This window comes from Lynx canadensis, chromosome B3 (genome assembly GCF_007474595.2).
Source record: "Lynx canadensis isolate LIC74 chromosome B3, mLynCan4.pri.v2, whole genome shotgun sequence".
Classification (NCBI taxonomy): Eukaryota; Metazoa; Chordata; class Mammalia; order Carnivora; family Felidae; genus Lynx; species Lynx canadensis.
This window is the reverse complement of record NC_044308.2, coordinates 120,371,594-120,394,235: the sequence shown is the minus strand read 5'-3', so window position 1 is coordinate 120,394,235 and position 22,642 is coordinate 120,371,594. Positions and strand designations below refer to the sequence as shown.

The following is a 22,642-nucleotide window of genomic DNA, read 5'->3' as shown; positions in this document are numbered from 1 at the left end:
ACACCTAGGCAGCTCACTCTCCCAAATGGGTTTCTCCTTCATGGCCACAGCAAAATTTCTGTCAAGTTTATTGATGTTTGGTTTGATCAGCTCTTAGGAAAGGGTTTGGAAGCAGACCCCAACCTCAGGCCAGGAGAAACAAGGCCGAGTCCTGACGGCTTCGTTCTGATGCAGTTTTTTTCTGATGGTGCTTTTTCCCACAGAACATCAGCAGCCGGGCCGGTGACCCCCAAATTCCCCTCATCCGGAGCAGCTGACTCTCCTTAGGACTGGGCTTCTAAGGGTCTTAAGACACTAGAAAAAGTTAGTATCCTGAATAAGCTTCCTTTCCGCGATAATTTCGCAGGCTCTCTCTTTGCAGGATGGAGGGGAAGGGGGAAGACAGGGCAGCACCGTTCTCCACCAGCCTCTCCCAACACCAGCTCCCATAACCCACGAGGGGGAGGGGGCGGGAATGGAGTATGCATTTGGTGAAAGGTGCCATCGTCCCCAACCAGACCATGCAAGCTCTTGAATGGGTTCCAGGAGGCAGAGGCACCGCCATCCAAGCCACAGATATTCCAGCCAGTTCCCTCCAAAAGCTGCTCCGGTGAAGACCTGTGTGCTGGCAGTGAATGCTGACCGAAGAGGCGGGGGGGGGGGGGGGGGCCGTCGGTGTTCCCTGAGTCACCACCACCTTCTTCTCTCAGAAGTGCTCCTCAGACACAATGGTGGGTACTTTGTTGGCATTGCTCTCCTCCTCCTCCTCCCCCTCCTCCTGGAGTTTCTGCAAGGCAAAACAAGCAGGCAACCCTGTGGGTGAAGAGGGGCAAGACTCCACCTGGGCCGGAACGACTGCCTGTTAGTGACCATAATCAGTGGCAAAGTGGGAAAACCAAGAGCCAGAGGCCCCTCGGCGGCCCCAAGAGTAAACAAAGGGAAGAAAAGCAACCAGTCCTTGCCAGCGTGCCCTTTAAACACACACACCATCACAGCATCTCAAAGAAAAAAGCCAAGAAAGCCATCTCTCTGATGCCACAGCGACCACAAACCATCCTGTTCCAACTGCCATTCCAGGCTCCCTGTCAGGAATGAAATAGCAGAGCCCGCTCTCCTCCCCATTCTGACAGCCTAAAACTCATCTGGACTGGCCACCAAGGAGCTATCCAAAGTGCCGGATCTGCAACTCCCACGGAATTTCTGACTACCTTCCTTTGGAGGCAGCCCCCAGGACGAGGAGTATTAGAATAATGTGCAGGGAATGGATGCATCGAAGAGAATCTGTATAAAGGCAGGATGCATATAAACTCACTGGCTAAAAATATCTCTATACCCTTTATACCTAGAGAAGAAGACTTGGGGTCAGTGCGGCTTTGACTTTCTCGGGGAAAGGATGTGAGGTGGGGTTGGAACTAAGTATGGCCTGGAAGTCATCCTGTGGGGTCCCTAAGTCCATGCGGTGCCTTGCTTCTTACCTCGAGTGTGCATCCAGTTAGTGAGAAGACCTTGGCACAGGCCCAGCCCTGCCCCCACCACCATTCAAGAGCCAGAGGAACATCTACAGGCCCAGCTAGAGTCCAGTGCCAACTGGACAAATGGTGCTTCTCCCCCAGGGACTGTCTTGAGGCTAACGTACGTCAACAGCTGTAGAAACCCAACCTCCCCATTCTCACTCTTGCTAATTTTTTGGCCCCAGGTCAACCTCAGCCATGAGTAGCCTTCGTTCAGGCAACCAGCAGCCTGCTTCAGTCAACCAGGCAGCCTCTCTCCTCTCGCGGACACACACGTGTGTGCCCACACATGCCTGCCCTCTCCAAAGCTGGCACTTTGAAATCACGACCAGAAACCCAGCTTAGTGGGGACAGAAGTACAGCCACCGTCTCTTGGCTGAGAACTACCAACTGGAAGAAAAATGGAAACCCAAACCAAGATTTTCATCATCGAGGTTAGTCATTAGCCCCAAGCCAGTTCTGTCTCTTTTTTCCAAAACTGTACATCTCATAGATTAGAAAGAGAAGCTCTGGCCACATCTGCCGGGCGCCCTGTCTTTTTACCTGGCTCTGATGATGAATTCATGTGGCGGTGGCCGGGTCTCACTTACACTGACTGCCGTGGGGTTTTAGTGTTGGGCTCCAGTGGAGGGATGCTCTGTAACAGCCCTGGCTTCCCTGGGTGTCAACCCACCATGACTCTGACCTTCCCATACCAATAAGCCTCCTCAGGTGCAAGTGAGGTCCAAAGATGCATGGTGAGTTATCCAGGGACACAGACGGTTGAGCACGATCCCCAGATTTGTCTCCTCTTCCTACTCAGTGCTATTTCCAATACCCCATCCAGAAGGTGAGTAAGCCAACAACTCCAACCTTGATTAACAAACCTGGTCTATGTGCACCAAGATGCCGCTGCAAGAATAATGAAATAGTGGAACAACCTAAGTATTAGACAAGAGGAAATGGAAATAGAGAGTTGTATAGGATGTAACTGGGGAAAAGTTGACAAGCTAACATTAAGTAAACAATCAGTTTGGGAAACCAATATGCACAAGCAAACCCAAAGAAAACAACTTTAACAACGGACTATAATGTTACTAGGTTATCTCCGGGTGCTAGGATTAACAGGTGACCTTTTCTTTCCTCGTGTTTGCCCATGTCTGCCAACATAAACACAGATTACAGAGTAAACAAAATCTCTTATCACTTGACACAATATGTCACATTCCAAATTAAAACCTTCTCCCAAGAAATCTCTCCTGTTTTGTTACCGGCTCTCCTTTTTTATTACCCAGGCTCACTATATATTCACCAAAATGTTCCAAACCATCGTTTCCTTTACATGGGCACAGGTGAAAGCCCATCTCTGCCGTGGCAATGCCACAGCCCTCACGCCAGTCTGGAGAATGGCATTTCTGCTCCGAGTCTTTCCCTGCCTCCCCGCTGAATTTACTGCTCCCTGCTGCAGCCTGCGAACTCTACAGCGCGATATCAGAAGACAAATAATAGAGAACTAAAGGTTATCATCTATCTGCCAACACATATCCTTACAACGCTAACTATACCTCTTTCAGATACCATTTTTTGCCTTGGAAAATTGGCAAAGTTTTCCAAAACGATATATCCTCAACATTGGTACTCATACACTGCTATAGCAATACAAATTGATAGTTTTGATAGTACCTTTCTAGACACCAGTTTGGCAACATGTATCAAGGTCTTTAAAATGTGCATGACCATGGATCCATTTCTCAAGGTAACACTGTGCTTAAGAACACGCGCAAAGATTCAGCCTCCGGGACGTTACTCACGATATTGTTTATAACAATGATTGGAAACAACCTTAATGTCTACAGACAGGAAAACTGTTAAATCATGGTTTACCCATGTGCGCTCATTTAAACACTGTGCAGTCATTTAAAGCATGTTATAGGGGCGCCTGGCTGGCTCAGTCGATCGAGCGTCTGACTCTTGGTTTTGGTTCAGGTCATGACCTCACAGTTAGTGAGTCTGAGCCCTGTGTCGGGCTCTGCGCTGACAACATGGGTCCTGCTTGGGATTCTCTGTCTCCCTCTCTCTCTGCCCCTTCCCTGCTTGGGCACGCACTCTCTTTCAAAAATAAACATTAAAGAAAAAGAAACTTGAAGACAAAAAAAAGTGTATTGTAAAAGAATAATGACCTGATAAAGTGTTCACAACAAGTAAAAAAAAGCGATAGAAGATTCCATTTTTCTTTTAAAAATATTCACATATCCACATATAAATATAAAATATATACCCATACATATTCTATGTAGATATAAACATTTAAGTAATTGTAAAACAACCAGCATTTCATCTCTAGGTGATGATACAGGATGATTTTTAAATTTTGTATACGTTTCTGTATTTTTTAGTTTTTCTACTAAGAACATGTATTACTTCTGTAATAGGTTTTGGGTGTTTATTTGTTTTTTAAGTAATATCCCACTTTTACTCCTCAGATTTGAAATCGCTTTCATCCTGGCTCAGATCTGATACCTAACATTTTGGTTAAAATAGTTCCCAGCTGATTAAAGCAGTTGGGAAACCCTCTTCTGTTCTAGATCATACTCACTCCTCCCCCTATATCACCATCAGCTCTTGCTTCCTGACTTCTCCTGTTAGAGCCTTACTGGAAGTCCACTGGTGCAGGTCCCTTCATCCCCATGGCACTGCCTAAGGGGCTGTAACCTGCCAGGAGAGCCACTGATTTGAGTCCGCCACCACTGTGGTCGAGGTAGGCTCCCACCTTTCCTCTCCAGCCACTGACCCCAAGGCTGAAAGCAGTGGAGCCAGGGTCTCAGGACTTGTCTCAGGATCCAAGGAGTGGGCGCTGCTCAGCAGACTGTGACAACAGTGACGTGCTCTGGGGACCACAGCAGGGAGGCCAGGAGAAGGGAAGGAAGCAGAAGAAGAGTCCGGGAAAGAACAGCACAAAAACCGTGCTGAAACACCCACCAAGGAAACTCTTGGGCACCATGTTTATGCGAGCTGAGCTGATCTCACAGCATCCAGAGAACCAGCCCACTCTGGGAGCCCCCTGGGCCCACCCATGCTGCCACATCCTCAAACAAAGCTTGGGACCCAGCTCTCAGCAAAGCAAGCTCCCACATACTCACATTCTCAGGAGTTTCTTTGTTTGCTTTCTGCCTCCGGAGATCTGCCCTAATGAATGCTGAGGTCAAGGGATTGAAAAAGAACAACAACAGAGACACAAGAGTTATTAAGGAGACCAGTGGTCAAGCTCACCCAAGAAAGGGAGCCCTCATTTTCCTAAGGGTCACCTACTTCAGATATTCCACGGAAATGGGGGTTCCACCTGCCAACTTGATAAAGCCTGGGGATCACTGATGTCCCTGACAGGCAGAAGCCAATGATGAAATTGGCCTTCATTTATAGATCACTAATATCTGCCAGGGAGTTTGCACACATTGCTCTAATCTTCACAACACCCCCCATTTTACAGATTAGGAAAGTGAGCCTTCCAGAAGTTGGTCCACTTGCCCACGGTCAAACAGCTGTGGAGGTCAGTGTCATAGTCTGGGATGCAAACAAGGGTCTTTAGGTACCAAAACCCAGGCTCATTCCACTAAAAACATGCTACTGCCTCTCAAACACATTTCCTAACAAGCCTTCCCTTCTGCCCCTCTGCATGTGTATCCCCCAATCTGTATGAGCAGTCAAAACACTGAGGTCTCAAACTGCCAACAGCCTAAGCCCATGAGCAGCCTGAGCATCATCCTGTCCTGAGGCCCCAACTCACCAGTGAGGACGGCTCCAAGGGTGAGGAACACACACAGAAAGATGTTCCCGGGCATGGTTCCATAGTTGTCAATAATTTGACCCTGGGAGATGGTGAAGATGATCCCAAATACCTGGAAAGGCACCAAGAAGACTAGAAACAAGGGCCCAGCCAACTAGCCCACAGAAGAACTGAGCCGCCATGATGCAATGCCTGTGCCAGCCAAGTCAGGTAGGGAACAAAGAGCCACTGCTTTAGGGCCACCACCAAATAAGAGCCCTACCTGGGCAGACACGTTAAGGAGGCCAGACGACATGCCTTCTGATTCTGGGTATGTCAGCTCCACAGCAAACTCAAATCCCAGGGGAAGGTAGCCGGTCATGAAGAAGCTGAAGGCCGATCACAGAAACAAGGTGATGGAGAACTTCAAGAACAAGGAGGATAAGGAGCCCGCCTCCTCCCTTAGAACTCCTTTTCCTGTTTCGTTTCTTGCCATCAAGACTTTCCAGGCCTTTGAACAATCAGGCCATCCCCCAGGTGGTCATACCAAGGAAAGAGATACCCCTGTAGGTCAGGAAGAAGTTCATATGTAGGCTTCATGCTCCTGAGGCTCCTGGAGTCCCCTGCTTCCTCTAGTTCCAGCCATCAGTTAAAGACAAGATCAATGTTTACAGAAGGGATGGGGATGCCTGCAGTGTTCAGCCCTCAGCTGAGAAATTCTGTGTCAAAGGTCCATAAGCCCTGTGCTGGGAGTGGGAAGTCCCTGGACACTGAACAGCATCTCCATGGCTCTTGAGACCTAGAAGGAGGAGCTCAGAATCCTCCTTTATCCCTCTGGAGAGTCGCCTGCTGAGAAAGACTGGGTGTCTGTCTCTGTCACCATCTCTCTCTCTCTCTCTCTCTCTCTCTCTCTCACACACACACACACACACACAGGAAAATATCTGGGATGTGAGGCTAAGCAGAGATCCCTGTGGAAGGTGTGCTGTTTCCTAGGCTTCCTCATATAACAGGTCCGGAAAATTCCAATTCTGATTTCTTACACCTGCACCACACTTCATGCTGCTTTCACATCTATTTCTCTCTCGCTCCTTGCAACAACTCTACAAGACAGACCACTCTCATCTTCTTTTAAAGATGCAGAAACTGAGGCTCAGAGCAGTTCAGTGATGTACCTGTCATCAGTCAGCGGCAGAATTGAGACAAGGACCCGGGCTTTCTGATCCCTAGCCCTGTGTACTTTCTATGACTCCACATTGTCCCAGGCAGAGCTAAAAGAGACTCCGAACATTTCCTAGCCTCTGTGAGGTCTGTGAAGGACAAACTCCATCCCAATAGCATGGAAGCCCTATTAGACAGCCTTTTGCAGCACTACACATAAACAAGGCCTCTGGGCAAGATTTCCACATCTCCAGAGGCCAATGAGAAGTCAGCAAAGAGATCAGTGTTGCTTCCAGGATGTCAGCAGCTCTAGGAGCCATGGGATGCTGCTTCCCAGTTAAACAGTTTAGAGGTGAAACTTACCCCATTGTGCCAGCAGTGATGAACACGACCCACAGGTGTCCCAGGTTCAAGGTCAATGTGTACACCACCATGCCAACCACAGTCATGATGTAGACCACCAGGGTTGTCTCCCTACAAGCAGAGGCAAAGAAATGGAGTCATACACTTCTGACCTTAACAGGATCATTCATTCATTCATTTATTCATTGTACAAGTATCAACTGGGGACCTGCTGTGTGTCAAGCCCTCTGCTGTGTGCTGGGACATCTGCTCTCGCAGAACTTTCTGTCCATGAGGTTGATGGACACTGAACCGGTGATCACACAAATAGTCACTTAATTACACCATGGCCACTGCTACAAAGGGTAAGACCAGAAGAGTATGAAGCCACCTTGCTGCATGTGTGTTCTCCGCCTGCAGAACCCGCTCAACAAGATCAAGCTGCCCCACAAGCAAGAAGGACACAACCCTTTCCTTTCCTCATCCTTCACCAAAACTACGGAACAAACATCAGCGGTGGTCAGGCAGCAGTGGCGTGCAGGACTATCCCCAGAAGCTACCCAACTCCGCTTATCCGCTTTGCCCCAAGACCCCATCACAATGCTGGGCAGCGATCTGCCGTTTAGAGTCTGTCTGTCATCTCGAAGTTCTTCCTGTTGCCACTCGCTTGTCTGAACTAAGTGCTTGTCTCCAAAGTCAGAGGGAGAAAGCTCTGCCCACTCCCCATTTCCCTTTGTCAGTCCCCCCAGAAGGACCATTGGCAACCTGCCGCTGCTTCTTTAGGGCTCACCCTGCTTGTGTCCCTCCCACACTTTTTCTCCCATGATGCCCACTCACGACTCTAGCAGCCCTGACTCCTGCAGCTGGCCCCGAGTTCCTCTCCCTGTCCTGCTTCTGCACATCCCTCTGCCTCCTGCCACGAAAATGAGGACTCAAGACAGTGAAAGCTTACAGCCTTCACTCGTCTCCCCTGAAGCCAGAAACACGGTGGGGATGCCAGCAGATGTATGCTACAGTCATACCAAACTAATGCTGCATTTATTGGGTGCCAGGAATTCTGCTCAGCACTTCACCTGCATTTATTATTTCACTCAAGCCTTACAGAAGCCCTGCAGGAAATGTAGGACTATCCTTAATTTTACAAATGAGGACACTGAGGCTCCGACCAGTTAAGTTACTTATTGAAGTCACCCCCTGAGTAAATGCAGAGCTGGCATTTGGACCCAGCACTTGGATTTGAAACCTATGCCCTCTCTACTGAAAGAACCTATTATGCAAATACACTCGAATACACCACAGGGTTACCTCTTGGGAAAACCTCAAGGCCAAAGGGTGCAAAGGACACCCCTCCTACTTGGGGCTTCAAAGCACCCACCGAGGGGGCGCCTGGGTGGCTCAGTTGGTTAAGCGTCCGACTTTGGCTCAGGTCGTGATCTCGCAATTTGTGGGTTCAAGCCCCACATCAGGCTCTGTGCTGACAGCTTGCTCAGAGCCTGGAGGCTGCTCCAGATTCTGTCTCCCTTTCTCTCTGCCCCTCCCCCACTCACACTCTGTCCCCGTCCCTCAGAAATAAATAAACATTAAAAAAAAAAAAAAAAAAGCGGGGCGCCTGGGTGGCGCAGTCGGTTAAGCGTCCGACTTCAGCTCAGGTCACCATCTCACGGTCCGTGAGTTCAAGCCCCGCATTGAGCTCTGGGCTGATGGCTCAGAGCCTGGAGCCTGCTTCCAATTCTGTGTCTCCCTCTCTCTCTGCCCCTCCCCCATTCATGCTCTGTCTCTCTCGGTCTCAAAACTAAATAAACGTTAAAAAAAAAAAAAAAAAAGCAGCCGCTGAGGACAGAGGAGCTGCCTCATCCTCCACCCTGCACCCTCATCTAGTCCCCCCCACTCCCCACCCCGTAGAAGGCAACTTCATGGATACCCTTTAGCTCCTCTTCTGCCATATTTGCTTAACCATAGCTTCGTTTTAAAGCACTGACCCCTTTAGAAAACCTGTACGTAGTCCCAGCCTGAAATAAAGGGATCTGACCACCCAATTTCCAGCCTCCAAACCAAATGGGACAAATCCAGGCGCCTCAGGGAGAAGAGAACTGGCACCAAAAGGAGCAGGTCACAGAGCTCTCATCCCTTCTCTGCCCAGGTCAGAGCGCAGGGGGAGAATGTGTCCCACTGACTGCAGGAGTCAGACATCAGCGACCCTAGGCAAGGGTGGCATCTGCGCCCTGAAGTGTTCCCCCAGCCCTTCCACTGTATTTTCTAGTTCTTCTCAATCATCTGGCTGCCCACATTCCAGCCCAGCTGACGCTCCACTCCCTCCCCTCTCCTGCCACAGAGCAAACCCTGGATAAAGGGACACTGCTGTTCGCCGGTTCGCGGGAGGGCCAGACCTCACTGCTCTCATGTCTGGTCGAAGCAAGCAATTGACAGATGGCAGAGACGAGGTGGCGGCCAAGCTCCACCAGCAGTCATTAAGCCAAGCCAGGCTCCACGTCGTGTCCAGCCAGGTGGCCACATCCCCAAGGATGGCCTCAACTGGCCTTTGTGTAGGGCAGCCAGAGTGAGACCTGGTCTGACCAGAGCCTCACAGAAGCGGGTTTGTGTGGCAGAGAACAGGTCTGCCACCGTCTGTCGCCTCCAGGCACTGGGGACTTTGGAGGCCTCAACACAGCAGCCGCCCTGCCCCAGTGCAGGACAACCCTGGCAGCTAAGCAGCCGACCAGCACCCAGTGGGTGCAGAGCACTGGACAGAAGCACCAAGAAGGGAAGGATGTTGGGTCTCCTGTTCTCCACAGCCTTTTCTCCAAGCCGGGCTGTGGCATTGAGGCACCAGGGTGGGCTGCTTTTTACAGATGCAGATTCCCCTACTGAATTAGCATCCACGAGGGTGGGGCCCAGGAATCTATTTTTAATAAGTGTCCTGGATTAACCTGGCATACACTAAAATCTTAGAAACACTGTTCTGGGCTCCTGGAAACACACTGGGCATTCAGGCCCAAAGCACATCACAGAATTTACCAAGGAGGTATAAGCAATCGCAAGACGATACAACGTAAATCAGAGGAAGCTCAGATGCCCTGCTTTACCCCCTGGGATCTGCCAGGGAGCCAAGGGAACGGGCAGTGGTGCCACCTCCTCGTCATCGCTCTTTGGGGCTTCCATAAACTTTCTAGCTGCTGGCATCTTTCCACATTCCTTTTCATTTCTCCCTCATCTGCCCCTTTTGCAAACCACATGGAGGGATAGGGAAAAGTACCGTGCGAGGCCTCATGTCCATCTCTAACCTTGCCAAGATCCCCATGGATGGGGACTGTTTCCCTCATTTTATAAATGAGGAAACTGAGGCTCAGAGAAGATAAATGTGAACCACTTGACCACTGAGACCCCCCAGTTGCTGCACCCAAACCTTTGGAGCCATGTGGCTGATGAATATGTCATTTCGAAACACGAGCCCCCAATTCTCAGTCCAAGAGGAGGTCACTTACTTGTAGGTTTTGGACCTATCCAGCCAGATGCCTGAGATCACAGCCCCAAGCATTCCTGCAATGACGATGGTCAGGCCGATTCTTCCAGCATTCACTTCTTCCCCCTGGGAAAACCACAGCCCCAACAATCACCCAGCAATGGGATGAGACATCAGACAGAGCACAGTCACCATGAGGTGAAGGGGCAAGGGCAAGCAACTCTCTCAGCAGGGTGAGATGGCCTTTAAGAAGCTGCCGGTGGGGAGAGAATCCCAGAATAGTAGCTCCTTCCAACCGAATATAACCCTGCATGTGTGTGCATGATCCTGGATGCTGAGGTGAACCAAACTGTCCTTACACATACTTTGCAGCAGATTTTTAACCATTTAATCCTTTTATCTTATTTATCATTATTCCCATTTCACAGATGGGGAAACTAAAATACATATATATTCAAATATTCCATACTTAGTTTTTTTGAGCTCTCAGTGCCAAAAGGAATAGGAAGATAGCAGTTATATAATCTCATTTACTTCTGAAAATTCCCACCATAAGGTTAGGAATCAATATTCCCCACTTTACAGATGAAAAAAACCAAGGCACAGTGAGATTCACCTACTTAGTCCAAGGTCATGAGACATTTATTAAGTGCAGAGCTAGGATCTGAATTCAGACCTGTCAGACCCCAAAACAGGAACACTTTAGCCACAGTGGCCTCCCACGTCTGCAAGTGTGAGACCTTTGTCCTTTCAAAAGAGGGCTGGACTCTAGGACACTCAGTATCCCATTCCCAGGATCCAGCCCTCGCTGGTTCTGGCAACATTTAGGAAATGCTTTCAGATGAGCAACTCCCAATTTTACAAATTAAATATTTCATATGTGATCTATATGTATGTATGTTTACCTACTATATTGCCAGGCACCATGCCATGTGCTTTACATACATATAATAGATATGAATGTATATATGAATACACACACACACACACATGCGGTATTATTTACTTTCTAATCCTACAAATACTCTTGCAATAAGCGATTATGTTTCTTTTGTAGAGAGGAGAACGAGAGCTCAGAGAGGCTAACCAGCTTGTCACACAATTTAGTGCCACCACAGCTAGGGATGAGACCCAGGGCTGTCTCTCTCCAAATCCCATAAGCATACCACCGTACCATGCTGCCTGGAACTGGGGGAAACTAGGGTTAACCACTGCCCCAGCTCCTGCTGAGCTGGACAGAAATCTCACTCTCTACAGATCCAGCATACTGAGGGAACTCCCTTACCGGGTAGTGCAAGATCACCATGCGATTCAGCAGAGTTGACAAGGCATAAAAAGCACCAGCATTCAGACCTGAAAGAGGGAGGGAGAAACAACATTAGGGACAGCCTTCCGCCGGGGCCGGGGCTAACTTCTCCCTCCAGCAGTTAAGGAGGTCAGAAATTCTTATCCCTGTTGCCTTTGTGACTGGTATCCTCAGAAAGTATAAGCCTACTCTGCAGTTTCTGTCAAAGAAATACTCCAAAGCAACCAAAAGTAACCATTTAGACCATTTCTTAGCCACACGCCACTGCCCTCGGATCCTTTTAACCCTGGCCTGGAGACACAGGCTCTAGAAAGCATTACTCCCAAGCCAGAGCAGAATACATTCCTCTTAAGCACTGACCTATTGACCTGTGGGATCATCAGAACCACTGGACATCTTCATCTCTCTTGATGACCTGTCCCGTTTCCAGATTGCTCCAGACCTTTGATCCCTGACGCCACTCTTTCCGCATGTGCTTTCTCTTTCCCCATTCCTCCTTCAACTTTCTTTTTGGATTCAACGTCACACAAAATCTTATGTTTGAAACCAGAAAGGACCCTACAGAGCACTTAGCTGACTCTCCTAATTCATCGATTCACCCAACAAATAAATGAAGCACCTGGAATATAATGTAAGAATCCGTGTCCTTGAAGCACGAGGCCGTTTGTCCAAATCTATACAATGAGTTAGTAGCTAAGAAGCGACTGGAACTGACCCAAAGGAGAAAGGGCCTCCTGCCCTCCCTTCATAATAACAACAATGGCGGTGATGACAACGGTGACGATGACGGTGAGGAGGACGGTGAGGATGGTGATGGGGAGGAGGAGAAGGATGGTGAGGAGACAGTGAGGAGGAGAATGGCAGGAGCACACCGTTCTCAATACCTTACAATCCTCATGCCAAGGTAGGTAATGTTCTCATCCCCATTTTATAGATGAGAAAAATGCACACAGAGTTTCAAAACAAATACGGAAGTCACTTTATAATGCCCACCAGGAATCTTTTTCATTGTAACTACTTCTGAGGCTCACAAGACTCTCACACTTAACATAAGATACACTTAGAAGAGTGGAAGTAACAGGACACGGCTCATGGGGAGGAGGCAGCCTCAGGAGGTTCCTCTTCAATGGAACCAGTCTATAGAACACCAGACCATGGAGCCGTCCATAAGCATACCTTCTAGGGCCCCACAGAGGACAGGCCAGTGGCAAGAGTCACCATGCTCAGAGTGGCACAAAGAAGGCCTCCGATCAAATATGACTACCTCCAGATAGTCATTTTTTAAATTTTTATTTAAATCCAAATTAATATATAGTGTAATAATGGTTTCGGGAGTACCAGATGGTCATTTTTATCACAGGAGGTCATTTTTATCATACGTGATGTTGCCTAAATGTAGTTGACTGACTCCCTTTATCAGGTTCCTAGAGGAAGGAGACACAAAGTTAAGTGAAGGTCAAATTCACATGCAAAATGAGAAAGGGAGTTTGTCTGCCATTCCCACACTCACACAGGTAGTAAGAGGAGAGGCAGGGCTGGATGTGAACCAGACTCTGTGGCTCCAGGGTCACCAGTCTTAATCATTCTACTTTCCATCCTCACAAAACTGGTTGTCAAAGATTTCCCCAGCTCTGGTTACTGACAACTTCATGTCCCAGCGGGTCCCTGCAGGTCACCTGAGAAACACTGCAAGGTTCAGCTCAGTGCCACCTCCTGAGCAGTACAGAGCCACAGTGAGCTAGAGAATCCAGAAGTGTCACCAAATGTCACTACAACTGCCAAGATGCTTGATTACGAGAACTCTGGGGCTCTTAGCAACTTCTAAACCCAAGCATACCTGCCTAACCTTTATGCCACACACATCCAGCCACTCGGAGATTCCATTCCTGAATCAAGGAGACACATTCCTGGAAAGAAGGGTGGGGTGGGGTGTGGGCAGGGAGAAGGATGAAAATGCCCCCTTCCTGCCCGTCACACTTCTCTCAGCCCCTGGTCCCAGTCTAATACAGTAACGGGCAAGGGGACACTCCTAGCCACGCTCAGCTTCAGTGGTCATCTGCTCTCAGTATGGGGTCCAACTGGGATGAACAAGGCCAGTAGAATCCATAGGAAACAGAGGGAAATGATCCAAGAGGGCTGGGAGCCAACCTCCAACCCCAAACACCATCACTTTTGTGACCCTGAGAAAGGCAGAGACATACAGTCCCAAGTAGGCTGACCTACGCTATTAAAGCTGAGGGGTTTCTCTCTCTGGGGCTCAATGGTTTAGAGGAATCTGTCCCAGAGTGTAGTCCCTGGTCTATCAGCACCACCTGGAAGCTTGTTAGAAATGCAAATTCCTGACCCCACCCCAGACCCACTGCTGTAGAAACTCTGTGAGTGGTGCTGGGAAATCTGTATTTGAATAAACCCCCCAGGTAATTCTGATAATGCTCAAGTTTCAGACCCAGTGGCTCAGCCAGACTAGTGGGATCTACCAATAGCCATCCCCCACTCTCCCCCAGGCTGGAGACTGAATCAGGGCTAAAGCTAGGAAGGGGTCAAGGGGAGAGGAGCAGGAGTTCACCCTGGAAGGCTGCTGCCATTCTTTCCAACCGTTTCTACAGTCCAACGCTAGAGGAATTAGGAGTTTTTGCACAGTTTCTGAATCAATCTTTAACCTAGGTGTCCCTCCCCATATTGTCAGAGGTTGCCAGACACAGTTGAACAGCACAAGTTCAAACCAAGGGGTTTGACGTCCACATTGAAGGGCAGGAATTGAACTCCACTGTTCAAACCAAGGGGTTCGACGTCCACATTGAAGGGCAGGAATGAAACGCATGCTCTGCCCTCAGTGTGAATTTCCTTTGTACGAATAAAGGTTCCTGAGTGATATTCAGGTCTGATTATCCACAGCAAGGTAAGTCTGTCAGATCAGGGCCACACTCTCTTCCCTGAAAGGCCTGGTCATGGCTGGTATCAGTCACCTGGGAGAAGTCCCTGTCACTGAGGAGGTGGGATTTAGGAAGGAGGAAAGGAGGTGTCATCACTTTCTCTTCTTTGTCAAACTGTTTTTCAAACCGTGGTCCAGAGACCACTGGCATTAGAAGGCTTTAGAGTTTAAAAATGCACATTCCTAGACTCCACCCTGAATCTACTAAATCTGATCCTCTTGGAATGGAGCTAGGAATCTGCAATTTTAAAATAACAACAACAACAAAAACAAACAAACAAACAAACCTGGGCATTTTCTTAGACTCACTAGAGTCAGGAATAAATGGCCTTGGAATACAGAAGATCAAGACCAGGCCCATGCTCCCAGGTGCTGGGGTTAACATGGTGGCAGCTGGGATGGGAAGGGGCTTCGTGACCATGAGAATGACCCATAACACACCTACTTTAGAGGTCCTCAACCCTGCTGCAAACGAGAATCACCTGGAATGCTTTTTAAGAGCAAATTCCCAGGCCCTCACCCAGACTTTCGGGAGTCTGAATGTCCAGAAGAAAGGCAAGGAAATCTAGGCACACACTCAACAAACACCCCAGGGGATTCTATCATCAGCAAGCTTGGGAAACACTGATCCAGATCCTATTCTAGGTTCTGGATACTGTGTGTTCATTCCCCTTCTGTCCTTCCTTAACTTGTAGTAAACCCTCATTTTAAAGGGCCAGCCTGACCTCACCAAAGCTCCAGGGAATCACGAGAAGGCTATTATTCCCACTCTTAAGCAGGATCTTAGTGGGGGCCATAAAGCACCTATGGAGGTGGGGACAGTGGTAAAGCCCTTGAGAGCCCCAAGGGAAGGTGTCTTTGAAGCTCTGAGTTTGGGTGCCCAACACTGAAAGATTATTCAGAAGCATCGCTGAAGGCAAGGCTGGGAGATAACATGGAAAAGTAGTCCCTTTGAGGACATTCTCTAGAAGAGGAGACTTTTCAACAACTTTTTTCAGCATGGCAGTTGTTACACCATTGACGATGACAGCAGAGGAGGCCATGTGAAAGCAAGGCCTAGGGGCCCTAGGAGAAGGTAGCCAAAGAAAGGTTCTTTTCTCCACTCCCACCACACCCTCTGTTGATACACATCTGAAGACCCACCCTGACCCCAGACTCTGGCAGATCTGTGGAGAATCTGGTTCCAGCCCTGCGTCTTCCTGCATTGCCAACATTGGAGAAGGGATTTCTCCCCTTTACTAGAGGAGGACACGGTCTCTTATTCCTGTGATATTTCAGCAACATCAAACACGACCCCATCTCTGCTCCCCTCCCCTCTAAGTTGGGCTGCCAGATTTAGAAAAAACAAAAACAAGGGTGCCTGGGTGGTTCAATCGTTGAGCATCTGTTTGCCTCTTGATTTCAGCTCAGGTCATATCTTGTGGTTCCTGGGATCAAGCCCACAGTCGGGCTCTGCACTGGAGCCAGCTTGGGATTCCCTCTCTCTGCCCCTCCCCTGCTTGCACTCTTTCTCTCTCAAAACAAATTAACATTTAAAAAAACACAAGACATCCAAATACATTTGAATTTCAGATAACAATTTTTTTAACATAAATATGTCCCAAATACTGAATGAGACCTGTTTATGTTTATGCTGAAAAGAATGTGCTGTTTATCTGAAATTCAAATTTAGCCGGATAGCCTTTATTTTATCTCTCAAACCTCCCTCTAAGGGTCTGACCAGAGGCCCACAGGAAAAAGCCCCTGGAATTCCTCCAAAGCCTTCACTGGGTCTGCTCTGGGCAGCTGACTCAGCAGCTTGGAGAGGCACTTGGAAAGCCACTATGAAGACAATACTGGACATCCCGCCATCTACACAGGAGCTACTCCCTACTTGGTGAAATCCAGTTCGGACCAATGAAAGTATGTAGGACATCAGCAAATTTACCAACACAACAGCAATATGGATTCATGCAGCGTCTATTTGCAATTGCTTTAAAAGCTTTCATTTCCACTCCTATGGGAAGCAAATTTGATTCCTATTTTCCAAGAGGAGGATAACTAGAGAGACAAAGGATGGGCACAGGATGGGTGAAGGAGGTACTGTCAGTAATTGGCAGAGCTGACATCAAAACTCAGACTCCTCATGTGCCAACTCTAAACTCACCATTCCAGCACCTGAGGCTCTTACTCTAAGATATGTCCACCCACGTCCAGCAAATGTGCCCATGAAATGCTATCATCTGCTCAATGCTAGCTGCATGCTCTTAAGCGCATATAATTCAGAGAACAGAACATCAAATGTACAGTATAAAAAGTATGAACCATCTTCTTCTTCAAAGCCCAACCTGAAACTGCAAGAAGGGTGGGGGGGAGTTCTGGAGGGCTTCAAAACATCTAGTTGAATTTATAGAGGGTTTTGTTTTGTTTTGTTCATAATTTGGAGCACTGATTTCATTTGGAAGAGAACAGAGATTCTTGGGTGGCTTCAGTGCCCAACACTGCCTTTACGTGACCTATAAACCTCAGACAGATACACTAAGGCCAACACCCCGTCACTTCCAAATCCCAAAGATGGCTGGTCAATGTAAGTTGGTCTTGCTTCAAAAACCCCAGAACTCTAGATCTGCAACTTAGAAGAAGACAACCCCCTGGCAACTGGTCTGGAGAACTGAATCTGAGGAAGGACATACTCCCCTAGTTAGACCCAAAGACCACTCAGGCAAGTGGGACTAAAAGAACTCTGGCTCTGTTTCTAAGATGCTCCTTTCTGCATGGGGAGGCAAAATGGCATGGTGGTTACCAAAATGGGCTTTGGTGTCAGACAGACAGAAATTTAAATCCCAGCTCTGTTGCAGGGCGCCTCGTGGCTCAGTCGGTTGAGCATCCAACTTTGGCTCAGGTCCTGATCTCACGCTTCATGAGTTTGAGTCCTAAATTGGGCTTCCTGCTGTCAACACAGCCCACTGCAGATTCTCTGTCCCCCTCTCTCTCTGACCCTCCCCTGCTCATGCGCTCGCTCTCTCTCTCTCTCTCTCTCTAAAATAAACATTAAAAAAAAAAACACAAAACCCCAAGCTCTGTTGCTTGCTAGCTGTCCATTTGTGGGCAAAGAACTAAATAGAGCCTCAGTTTCCTCATGTATAAAAATGGACTTAAGAACCTATGTCATGGGTTTGTTTTGAAGATAAAATGTGATAATCCATGTAAAGCACTTAACATGGTGCCTTGACACACAGTAATAGCTCAATAAAATTTTTTCCAAATCTGTGATTAAGCCTAAGAATCATTTCCTTGTTGGCCAAGAGCCTTGCTGCCAAGTCCAATTATCTACATGGAAAAAAGGCTTGCGGTTTCTGACTATAATGAAATGGGCATATATGCAAACATCCAGATTAGTTTCACTCCCTCTCACTGGAATAACCCTAGGCCTTTGATTCAAAAGTTAATAAATTCTATGGATACACCATGGAATCTAATGTTCCCAAAGACTCAGAAATGAATTGGGTTTTTTGGGCTAGCATGATCTCAATTTCAATGACAATTTACTCCCACCCTTTCTCTCCTAGCCTCCTGGGACTCCCAATGAGCATATGTTGGTTTGCTTGATGGTTTCCCACAGGTCTCAGGGTCTCTGCTCATTTTTCCTTATTCTTCCTTCCTTCTGTTCCTCAAACAGGATAATTTCATTTGATCTATCTTCAAGTTCACTGATTTTTTTTTTTCTGCTGCCAGCTCAAATCTGATTTTGAGCTCTCCAGTGAATATTTCATTTTAGTTAGTGTATTCTCAATTCCAGAATTTCTATGTGGTTCCTTTTTGCCCCTGTCTTTATTTATATTTTTACTTAGTAAGACACTATTCTCTACTTTTCTTTCATTCTTTAGGCATGGTTTCCTTTAGTTCTTTGAGTGTATTTATATTGTTGATTTACAATCTTTATTATGTTCAACATCTGGGCTTCCTCAGGAACAGTTTCTTTTAACTGTTTTTTTCCTTTTCCCCTTTGTTTATGGGCCATACTTGTATGTCTCACAATCTTTAGGTGAAGCTGGACTTTTTTTTTTTTTTTAATTTTTTTTTTCAACGTTTATTTATTTTTGGGACAGAGAGAGACAGAGCATGAACGGGGGAGGGTCAGAGAGAGAGGGAGACACAGAATCGGAAACAGGCTCCAGGCTCTGAGCCATCAGCCCAGAGCCCGACGCGGGGCTCGAACCCACGGACCGCGAGATCATGACCTGGCTGAAGTCGGACGCTTAACCGACTGCACCACCCAGGCGCCCCAAGCTGGACTTTTTAAATACCATATCAACTCTGGAAATGAGATTCTCCTCCCTCGCCAGGATCTGTTGCTGCTGTTTGTTTAGTGACTTTCCTGGACTGACTTTGTAAAGTTTGTATTCTTTGTCACGTGCAGCCACTGAAGTTTCTGCTCCATCAATTTAGTGGTGAGCTAATGTTTAGACAGAGATTTCTTTAAATGCCTTAAACTAATTAGTCTCCACCTTTGCCCAGGACATCCTCTGTGTGGGGGCTGGGCCTCTCCTTCCAGGCTCCAGCAGGCACGTGACAACTCTGCCTTAGCCTTCACTTCCTCCTCGCGTAGAGCCTCAAGGTGGGCCAGAGGTGAGAGTTTAGGGCTTTCTCAGATCTTCCCTGGGCAGGTGAATGTGGACTTCCAGATTCCTAACAATACGTCCGAGGTTTCCAAAGCCCCTCTGAACGTCTCAGTCTCTAGATTTTCCTTGCAAGATTTTTGGCCAGCCTCCTGTTTACCCCCAACTGGTATTATTCCCTTAGGCAGCTATGATGTTAAACAGGGATTGTTTTCAACAAATGCCCTGGAAATAGCGCTTTTCCCACAGAGCAAGCTCTGAGTCAGGTTAAATAAAGGCAAGTCCTCTGAATGGGGTTCTTCTAAGGAACTGTCAGATATCAAATAATCACCTAGGGATGGGGCTTTTGGGAGAGCTCCAAAATTGTTTTTGCCCCATCCGGTGGTTGTGAGGCTGCTGGTTCTAAGTTCTCACAACTACCACGGCTGCGAGGCTGCTGGTTGTCAAGGCTACCACAGAGACTGGGAGAGGCGGATTGGAATAGGGCAACTTAAAACACAAAGCTCACTGTTCTTACCATTATTCAGCCATTTTTTCTTAAATAAATGTCCCTTGGGCTGTTGCAAGCCTTTGTTTCAGAGTTCTGAAAATTTGATTTTGACAACGTTTGCCGGTTGTACTCTTTGCTTTATGATAGAACAGATTATCCAAGGTCCTCACTCCACCATTCCAGAAGTGCCTCCCTATCTATTTCCTGTGTGATCATTTAACCCAATAGATGAGTGTCCAGAAGCTTAAAACCACTCTGCCAAATTAAAGACCATATAAGCAAACAGCCATGCAAGAGGGAAAGAGGAGGAGTTGCTTTGCTCCCCTGCCTCTAGAATGAGATCATTGCCCAGTTATCACCACCATCATCATTCTCTTCCATAGGAAATATTTATGAAGCACTCATCTGCCTCAGAATCCCAAGGGAGGCCCCAAAAACCCTGTTATCAGATGCAATAAGGTTTATGGTCATCAAAGGTCAACACGCTTGAGATGTTTAACTCGAGGAAAAGCGAAAGTTCTTGGAACCATGGAATCCTCAGTAAGAAAGGGATCCCAAAGGTCATCTGGTTTTATTGTCCATCTATACAGCCTGATACTCTCTACAATATCCCCACTAAGTGACTGGTCCCATCTACACTTGAATACTTTCCAGTGATGGGCAACTCATATAACTTCTTTAGTTGGGCATCTTAAATATTGGAAATTTTGTCTTTATATTGTGGTTGAATGCAGAGACGTATTCAGAACTGAAAAGCTGGAGAGAATGAGAAATGGAGACCTGAGACCTAGAAGACCCATCTAGCACTTTTCTAGGTGAGAGGTCGCTTATTTTTTTTGTGAATGACTGAAAAACAGGTGTGTGCCTCTACTGGGGATGATACTACCTCTTACCTAGTGTCTCAGCAGATAAACACTTTAATTTAGATAAAGTGCATGATAAGCCTAACAGGAAACTCTGACACAATTCTAGAAATGGGTATAGGCATTAAGCATGTAGACTTTGCAGTTAGATAAACCTGTCTTTGCATCCTGACTCTGACAATCCGAAGCTGTGCGTTCTTGAGCTACTTACCTAATCTGTCTTGAGTTTCAGCTTTCTCATCTGTTAAATGGGGATGTGACGGGAGTCCAATAAAATCATACATGAAAGGTCTTGGCACATAGTAAATGCTGTCGTTGCTTTAAAATTCAAGGTTTGCGACCCATCAGAAAACGTAAGGTTATCGCCAACTGGGATTTCACCAAACATAAGTTATGTCAAACCAATCTCATTTCTTTTTTTCTTATGGTTACTAAGCATGTTACACACTTGTTGACTCTTGATTTTAATCAAACAAACTACTACATTAAATGGCCAAATGGAGGCTGGACAGCCGTATAGCTGAATGGGTCTGTAAAGACCCTCTTTAATGGAATGCCACGAAGCTCCGCCCTTGCCCCTGTCTGGTCCTCCATTCTTAGTAAAGGTTGGAAAGGAGCCACAGAAAACACCATGTTGGAAAGGCAAGCCGGGGCACCTGGGTGGCTCAGTCGGTTAAGCATCTGACTCTTGATTTTGGCTCAGGTCATGATCTCGCCATTTGTGAGATTGAACCTTGCGTCAGGCTCTGGGCCGACAGAACGGAGCCTGCTTGGGATTCTCTCTCTCTCCCTCTCTTTCTGCCTCTCAGTCTCTCAAAATAAATAAATAAACTTAAAGGGAAAAAAAAAAAAAAGGAAAGCCAATACACCAGCATAAATGTGCAAATGTATCTTACCAAAAGCCAAGAAAGTAAAATGAAACAGGGACATTGTCTCGCATTCAGGTAAAAAAGGAGTCAGTGTTACAAGATGAAGGAGGGTTGGTTGAGGAGTAGTTCCTGTGGCAACATTCATGTATGCACTCATTCATTCTTCATTCATCCATTCATTCATTCACTCACTCAACAATTGTTAGAGTATCCCCACCAGGATGGCCACTGCTAAAGAACTATAAAGATGAAAAGCCATAAATCTCCACTCCTAGGGTGTTCACAGTCTAGTGGGAAGACAGACCTGGAAATGTTCTTTTTAATATATTTTTATTATTTGAGAGACAGAGAGAGAGAAGTGAGGGAGAGGCAAAGGGGGAGGGGGGGAGGGGAGAGAGAGAGAGGTAAGGAGAATATCTTAAGCAGGCTTCATACTCAGCACAGAGCCCAATGCAGTGCTTGATCCCATGACCCTGGGATCATGACCTGAGCCAAATCAAGAGTCAGACTCCCAACTGACAGAGCCATCCAGGCCCCCTGGAAGTGTTTTTTTTTTTTTTTTTTTTTTTAATGTTGAGTGTTAAGAGGTACCAGGAACAGCACAATAAAAGAGGTAAAGGTCACCTAATACTGCTTTATAGCAGTGATACTCAGGTGAGACTTGGAGAATTAGCAGGCATTTTTGCCAGACAACCAACCTGACGTGGGAAGGAATGGTTTTCTAGAAGAACTTTACAGAACAGGCAAAGGCCCTGAGGCACAGCTGACTCCCTTGGTTGAGCCAAAGCAATGACTTTACACACACATTTGGGATTTGGAAAGCGTAAGACACACAGACACATCGGGCCTCTGGCCTTACATTCTCAGTTTAAGGACGTTCCTGGACACATGTGCACCTTACCGTAGGTAATGACAAGCAGCACAAAGTTGAGGTTTCTGAAGAGCCGGACAATGGAACTTAAGTACGAAGCATCAGGGGACGCCAAGGCGTAGCTCAGGGATTGGGCCCTGCTGGGGGGATGTTTAGGCTTCTCCTTGAATACTGAAAGGAAAGAAACAGAGAGATCACTGCAAATCCTTGTAGCCCCACCCCTGCAGAGACAACACATGGACAGGGGCTGGCTCCCTCATCTGAGAATCAGCTAAAACGCAAAAAGGCAATATTAAATCTTCCATTAAATCCCTCAGCCCCTACTCTCTTGAAGCTGTTTCTCACTGCCTGTGGCTGAGTGAGGGGTCCTTTGATGACTTTTTCTTTTTCTTAATGGCCTCTGGATGGTGCACTCGCTGGGCCTCCCAGGCAGTGTTCGAGGATCAAGGAGTCCCAAAATAAGCAGCAAATAACACACAGCAGAGCGCTGAAAGTAACAGACTAGTAGTACACGGGTA

General features: G+C 47.3%; 1 protein-coding gene across 2 annotated transcripts in view; it reads right to left on the bottom strand.

Annotated features, from left to right (window-relative positions):
* Positions 1 to 51: 51 nt before the first annotated feature.
* FLVCR2 (FLVCR heme transporter 2) overlaps positions 52 to 22,642 on the bottom strand; it is a 55,328-nt gene continuing 32,737 nt past the window's right edge. The window contains exons 3-10 of one of the 2 annotated variants that reach the window (XM_030319615.2): positions 22,155 to 22,295; positions 11,481 to 11,548; positions 10,218 to 10,321; positions 6,757 to 6,867; positions 5,516 to 5,621; positions 5,254 to 5,365; positions 4,610 to 4,665; positions 52 to 766 (exon numbers count right to left, since the gene is read on the bottom strand). In XM_030319615.2, the coding sequence (XP_030175475.1) occupies positions 686 to 766; positions 4,610 to 4,665; positions 5,254 to 5,365; positions 5,516 to 5,621; positions 6,757 to 6,867; positions 10,218 to 10,321; positions 11,481 to 11,548; positions 22,155 to 22,295 (779 nt within the window). In that variant the 3' untranslated portion in view covers positions 52 to 685. Of the gene's footprint in view, positions 767 to 3,588; positions 4,357 to 4,609; positions 4,666 to 5,253; positions 5,366 to 5,515; positions 5,622 to 6,756; positions 6,868 to 10,217; positions 10,322 to 11,480; positions 11,549 to 22,154; positions 22,296 to 22,642 lie in introns of those variants that run through there. The other variant, XM_030319616.1, reaches the window with a different exon arrangement.